The sequence below is a fragment of the Palaemon carinicauda genome, chromosome 17, assembly GCF_036898095.1.
Source record: "Palaemon carinicauda isolate YSFRI2023 chromosome 17, ASM3689809v2, whole genome shotgun sequence".
Taxonomy (NCBI): domain Eukaryota; kingdom Metazoa; phylum Arthropoda; class Malacostraca; order Decapoda; family Palaemonidae; genus Palaemon; species Palaemon carinicauda.
In genome coordinates this window covers 41037197-41044696 of record NC_090741.1, presented here as the reverse complement: position 1 = coordinate 41044696, position 7500 = coordinate 41037197, and the positions used below count along the sequence as shown (strand labels likewise).

The 7500-nt window shown below is 35.8% G+C and overlaps 1 protein-coding gene across 1 annotated transcript in view; it reads left to right on the top strand.

The window, feature by feature from the left end:
* LOC137656320 (neurofilament heavy polypeptide-like) overlaps window positions 1-7500 on the top strand; it is a 16753-nt gene that overhangs the window by 4326 nt on the left and 4927 nt on the right. Inside the window, exons 3-4 of the mRNA XM_068390492.1 lie at window positions 1405-2328; window positions 2863-3135. Coding sequence (XP_068246593.1) covers window positions 1405-2328; window positions 2863-3135 — 1197 coding nt within the window. The remainder of the gene's footprint in view (window positions 1-1404; window positions 2329-2862; window positions 3136-7500) is intronic.

The following is a 7500-nucleotide window of genomic DNA, read 5'->3' as shown; positions in this document are numbered from 1 at the left end:
AGAGGATGTAATTTTTCCGGAGCAGTTCTGAATAGATCCGTCCCAAGCTCCAAATGACTTCTGAAGACCTGATCTCCTTTTTTCTTTTTTTTTTTTAAAATGAAGCATGCAACAACTCAAAATCTATATATGGAGTCTCTTCGGAACACCTTCATCTACAAATGGTTCTAATGTTTGCTGCCGAAGTTGCTGAGCTTTGAAGATCATATGTACGATCCTTGAAGAATCCTTTGCTTAGGGTGTTTTATAATTGTAGACTATAGGAAAAAAGGCCAGGTTTTGTATTGGTGCAAAGACAAATTGCGAGAAATGAGAACGTTGGCAGAAATGTTCAACAAAGCGATGGGAGCCGTGTTTTTTCAACAGGATTGTCCCAACCTTCAGCATTGAAAAAAAGGACATATTCGAATGGCACATGCGGAGAAATCGATGCCATTCGCGTCTTTACCAATCGCACTGAAGAGTCAAGACATGAATGCCAGCCATTTCTCTGAGGAACCTAACTAACTGAGGACACACGTCACTAAAATTTCTTTATTATTATTATTATTATTATTATTATTATTATTATTATTATTATTATTATTATTATTATTATTATTATTAGCAAAGCTACAACCCTAGTTGGAAAAGCAAGATGCTATAAGACCAAGGGCTCCAACAGGGAAAAATAGCCCAGTGAGGAAAGGAAATAAGGAAATAAATAAACGATATAAGAAATGAAAATTTAAAAAAAATACTTTAAAACATTAACACCATTAAAACATTCAATTTATAAACTATTAAAGGAAAACTGACGAACTAAAGGAAAAATAATTTTGAAATATAGAAGGAGCCTTTAATGCTAGAAGTAAGGCACCTCAACATAGAGGTAAAAAACTCTAATGTTAAAGATAAAGCACCTCAAAATGGAAACAAAGAGCCTTTAATGCTAGAGGTAGAGTACCTCAAAATAGAAATCAAAGAGCCACTAAAGCTTGCGGTAAAGCGCCGCAAAATAGAAGTCAAAGAAACAGAAATGCTAGGGATAAAACACCTCAACAGAGGAGTCAAAAAGCCCCTAATGCTAGAGGTAAAGCACCTCAAAAAGGAAGTCAGAGAGCCCTTAATGCTAGAGGTAAAGCACCTCTAATTAAAAGTCAAAGAGCCCCTAATGCTAGATGTGAAGCACCTCAAATTAGAAGTCTAAGAGCCACTAATGCTAGAGGTAAAGCACCTCAAAAAGGAAGTCAGAGAGCCCTTACTGGTAGGGGTAAAGCACCTTAAAACGGAAGCCAAAGATCCCCTAATACTAGAGGCAAAGCACCTCAAAAAGGAATCAAAGAGCCCTTAATGCTAGAGGTAAAGCACCTTAAAAAAGATGCCAAAGAGCCCCTAATGCTAGAGGCAAAGCACCTCAAAAAGGAAGCCAAAGAGCCCCTAATGCTAGTGGTAAAGCACCTCAAAAAGGAAGTCAAAGAGCCCCTAATGCTAGAGGTAAAGCACCTAAAAAAGGAAGTAAAAAAGCCCCTAATGCTAGAGGTAAAGCACCTAAAAAAGGAAGTCAAAAAGCCCCTAATGCTAGAGGTAAAGCACCTAAAAAAGGAAGTCAAAAAGCCCCTAATGCTAGAGGCAAAGCACCTCAAAAAGGAAGTCAAAGAGCCCCTAAAGCTAGTGGTAAAGCACCTCAAAAAGGAAGTCAAAGAGCCCCTAATGCTAGAGGTAAAGCACCTAAAAAAGGAAGTAAAAAAGCCCTAATGCTAGAGGTAAAGCACCTAAAAAAGGAAGTCAAAAAGCCCCTAATGCTAGAGGTAAAGCACCTCAAAAAGGAAGTCAAAGAGTCCCTAATGCTAGAGGTAAAATACCTGAAAAAGGAAGTCAAAAAGCCCCTAATGCTAGAGGTAAAGCACCTAAAAAAAGGAAGTCAAAGAGCCCTTAATGCTAGAGGTAAAGCACCTCAAAAAGGAAGTCAAAGAGCCCCTAATGCTAGAGGTAAAGCACCTCAAATTAGAAGTCTAAGAGCCACTAATACTAGAGGTAAAGCACCTCTAATTAGAAGTCAAAGAGCCCCTAATGCTAGAGGTAAAACACCTCAAACTAGAAGCCAAAGAGCCCCAAATACTAGTTTAAAACACCTAACAAAAAATGTCAGAGTCCCTAATATTACAGGTAAGGCACCTCAAATTAGAAGTCAAAGAGCCCCTAATGCTAGAGGTGAAATACCTGAAAATAGAAGTCAAAGAGCCCCTAATGCTAGAAGTAAAACACCTCAAACTAGAAGCCAAAGAACTCCTAATGCTAGAGGTAAAACACCTAACAAAAACCGTCAGAGAGTCCCTAATATTAGAGGTAAGGCACCTCAAACTAGAAGCCAAAGAACTCCTAATGCTAGAGGTAAAACACCTAACAAAATCCGTCAAAGAGTCCCTAATATTAGAGGTAAAGCACCACAAAATAGAAGTCAGAGCACCTAATGCTAGAGGCAAGTCACTTCAAAACAGAAGACAAAGAGACCCTAATGCTGGATGTAAAGCACCTCATAAAAGAAGTCGAAAGCCCCTAATGCTAAAGGCAAGGCTCCTCATAATAGAAGTTAAAGAACTCCTAATGCTGGAGGTAAGGCACTTCAAAATAGATGAAAAAGAGCCCCTAATGCTAGAGGTAAAGCACCTGAAAATAGAAGTCAAATAACCCCTAACACTACAGGTAAAGCACCAAAAAAAGAGAAGTCAAAGAGCCTCTAATGCTAGATATAAAGCACCTCAAAATGGAATTCAAAGAAACCCTAATGCTCGAAGTAAAGCACCTTGAAGTAGAAGTTAAAGAGCCTCTAATTCTAGAGGTAAAGCACCTGAAATAGAAGGTAAAGAGGCCCCCATACAGGAGGTAAAGCATCTGAAAATGGAAGTCAAAGAGCCCTTAATGCTAGAGGTAAGGCATCTCAAAATAGAACTCAAAAAGAGACTAATGCTAGGGGTAAAGCACCTCAAAATGGAAGTCAAAAAGCCCCTAATGCTAGAGGTAAAGCAACACGAAGAAGAAGTCAAAGAGCCTCTAATACTAGAGGTAAAGCACCTGAAAATAGAAGTCAAAGAGCTCTTAATGCTAGAAGTAAGGCATCTCCAAATAGAACTCAAAGAGCCCCTAATGCTAGAGGTAAGGCATTTCAAGAAAGAAGTCAAAGAGCCCCTAATGCTAGAGGTAAAACACCTCAAAAGTCAAAGAGCCATTAATGCTTGAGGTAAAGCCCCTCAAAATAGAAGTCAAAGAGCCTCCAATGCTAGAGGTAAAGCACCTCAAACTAGAAGTCAAAGAGCCTCTCATACTATTGGTAAAGCACCTCAAAACAGAAATCAAAGAGCCTCTAATGCTACATGTAAGGCATCCCAAAATAAAAGTCAAAGAGCCCCTAATGCTAGAGGTAAAGCACCTCAAAATAAAAATAAAAATCCCCTAATGCTATAGGTAAGGCACATCAAAATAGAAGTAGAGACCCTAATGCTAGAGGTAAAGCACCTAAAATTAGAAGTCAAAGAGCCTCTAATGCTTAAGGTAAGGCACCTCAAAATAGATGACAAAGAGCCCCTAATGTTAAAGGTAAGTCTCCTCAAAATAGAAGTCAAAGATTCCCTAATGCTGGAGGTAAAGCACTTCAAAATATAAGTCAAAGAGACCCTTATGCTAGAGGCAAAGCACCTCAAAACAGAAAAAAAACCCTTAATGCTACAGGTAAGGCACTTGAAAATAGAAGTAAAGAGGCCCCAATGCTAGAGGTAAAGCACCTAAAATTAGAAGTCAAAGTGCCTCTAATGCTAAAGGTAAAGATGAAAAAGAGCCCCTTATGCTAGAGGTAAGTCTCCTCAAAATAGAAGTCAAAGAGCTCCTAATGCTAGAGGTAAAGCACCTCAAAATAGAAGTCAAAGAGCCTCTAATGCTAGAGGTAAAGCACCTCAAAATGGAGGTCAACGAACCTATAATACTAGAGTTAACGAATTACAAAATAGAACCCAAGATCCTCTAATGCCAGAAGTGAGGAATATAAAATTAAGTGTGAAATAACTTCTAGTCTCAAGAGGTGAGACTCTTTTAAATAGAGGTCAGAGAGCCTCTAATGCTAGACGCATGGCATCTCAAAATAGAGCCCAGATAACCTCTAATGCCGGAAGTATGGCACCTTAAAATAGAGCCCAGATAACCTCTAATGCCGGAAGTATGGCACCTCAAAATAGAGCCCAGATAACCTCTAATGCTGGAAGTATGGCACCTCAAAATACAGGTTAAAGAATCTAATGCTATAGAAAAGTCACCTCAAAATAGAGGGCAAAGAGTCTCTAAAGCTATAAATAAGGCACTTCAAAATATGAGGGCAAAGAACCTCTAAAGCTATAAATAAGGCACCTCAAAATAGAGTAAAGGTAAGTTACCTCATGAAAGAGGTCAAATGCCCTCTAATGCTAAAGGTATGGCACCTCAAAATAGAGGTAAAAGAGCATCTAAGGATAGAAGTATAGCACCTAAATAGAGGCCAAAGACCCTTTAATATTATAAGAATGTCACCTCAAAATAGAGAACAAAGATACAAATGCTAGAAGTGTGGTACTCCAAAATACAGGTCAAAGGTCCTTAATTCTAGAAAAATGTCACCTCAAAATAAAGGACCAAGATACAAATGCTAGAATATGGTACCTCAAAATAGAGGTCAAAGAGCCTCTAATTCTAGAGGTATGACACCTCACAATAGATATCTTTAAAGAACTTCTAATGTTAGAAGTATGATACCCCAAAATGAAGATTAAAGAGCCTCTAATATAAGAAGTGGGGTACCTCAAAATAGAGGTTAAAGAGCCTCTAAAACTAGAAGTAGCGTATCTCAAAATATAGGTTAAAGAGCCTATAATGCTATAAGTATGGTACCTCAAAATGTAGGTTTAAGGAGCTTCTAAAGTAGAAGTATAGTACCTCAAAATAGATGATGAAGAGCAGCTATTGCTAGAAGTACGGTACCTCAAAATAGAGGCTAAAGAGCCTCTAAAGCTAAAAGTATGGTACCTCAAAATGGAGGTTAAGGAGCTTCTAAAGTAGAAGTATAGTACCTCAAAATAGAGGCTAAAGAGCCTCTAAAGTTAAAAGTACGGTACCTCAAAATAGAGGTTAAAGAGCCTCTGGTGGCATATGTAAGGAACCTCAAAAGACACCTGAAAATATGGGCCACAGAAGGGCTACATCAACTAAATGCAGCACACACACTTAGAAATTTCTAAATATTTTTTCATCGGAGATAGGACAAGAAGTTGAATGATCTTAATGTTTGACAGGAATTAACTGACCCCGCTTCACCCCATGGGAGTGGTGAACTAAGCCGCCAGCATACCTCCTCCTCCACCGAGCAGGCTTGCGCAACTTAATTCCCGTAAGTGACCAGACCTTTCATATATAGCCTAGCCATCCATGACTAAACTCTGGTAGATCGAAGACAAAAAGGGTTGTAACTTGGCTAGTAATATTATTTATATATATATATATATATATATATATATATATATATATATATATATATATATATATATATTAATTACTTATAACTAATATTCCACTTTTTTCAATTATCACATTAACGTCTCCTACCCTAAACCTTTTCTTCCTGTGTGTGTGTGTATGTGTATGTGTATATGTGTATATATATATATATATATATATATATATATATATATATATATTATATATATGTGTGTGTGTATATATATATGTATATATATACATATACTGTACATATAAATGCGGCCCTAAGTGTGTGTGTGTGCGTTTGTTATATATATATATATATATATATATATATATATATATATATATATATATATATATAGATAGATAGATAGATAGATAGATAGATAGATAGATAGATAGATAGATAGATAGATAGATAGATATACGGCCCTACGACTACAATAAGCTCCCACTAGACATCCAAAGGACTGAAGATCTCAAGGCTTTCAAGAGGAAACTGAAGACTTTCTTGTTTTCTAAGCGCTTCAGTAATGTAGACCAAACAATAAACGAGTAATATGCGGCGTTAAATGCTGAATGCCTTGGAATGTGCACAATAAAATGAATTATGAAAGGTACTGTAGAAAGTAGGGTTTCCCTTCTGTATGGGACCTGAAAAGCAGCCCTTAAAGTAAATAAAGAGCTTCGCTAAGGGTGGCGGATCTTCAGGTGATCCTAGACATATATTTATGTTGTATTTATTAATTATTCATTTTCAAGTATTTCTTTTTTAATTATAAGAATAACGTCTTACTACCTACCTACCTGATTCGACCTAAGGAGAAGCACCGACCACCACCACAACGTGGCAACAGGGAAAATAATAACTTCCAATGTCAATAGTTCCAAAAGTTGTTATACTCCTAAACATCGACACTCATTGCACTATGTAACTTCCTTTACTGAGTATATAAAATATCACTTTGAAATAGCATACGGATGAGAGAGAGAGAGAGAGAGAGAGAGAGAGAGAGAGAGAGAGAGAGAGAGAGAGAGAGAGAGAGAGAGAGAGAGAGAGAGAGAGACATGTTCGAAGGTTGATTCAGCAGCATGGCTCCGGGTTATCGACCATTGTCTGGACAGACTATATTCCGATTTTAAGTCCAAAGGAAGCATAGCAATATGAAGAAAAGAGAAAAAGCAAGTTCATTTAATATGCAATAAAAATTACCCTTTGAAAATACTGTGTGTTGGTATCTTCCCTAGATTCGATATGCAAGATATGGCTGACTCATGATTGTCCAACTGTTCAATTAATAAACTCATGATTTTTTACTCTCTATAACCTATAGTTCTGTATTTGCAAGATAAAATTAAAATATACAATCATTTAATTATAAAGTCAGTCATGTTTCCACTAGATGAAAGAAACAGTGTTGTTCCTGACAGTGCTTAGGATACAACACAATATTTATAATTATGATTAAAAAAAAAATTATACAGTTTATATGTACACATACATGCACAAACTATATATATATATATATATATATATATATATATATATATATATATATATATATATATATATATATATATATATATATATATATACATATATGTGTGTGTGTGTGTAATCATTTAATTATAAAGTCAGTCATGTTTCCACTAGATGAAAGAAACAGTGTTGTTCCTGACAGTGCTTAGGATACATCACAATATTTATAATTATGATTAAAAAAAAATTATACAGTTTATATGTACACATACATGCACAAACTATATATATATATATATATATATATATATATATATATATATATATATATATATATATATATACATATATGTGTGTGTGTGTGTGTGTAATCATTTAATTATAAAGTCAGTCATGTTTCCACTAGGTGAAAAAAAAAAAAGTGTTGTTTCTGACAGTGCTTAGGATACGACAACAAAATATTTATAATTATGTGATTACAAAAAAAAAAATATATAGTTTATATGTACACACACATGCACAAACTATATATATATATA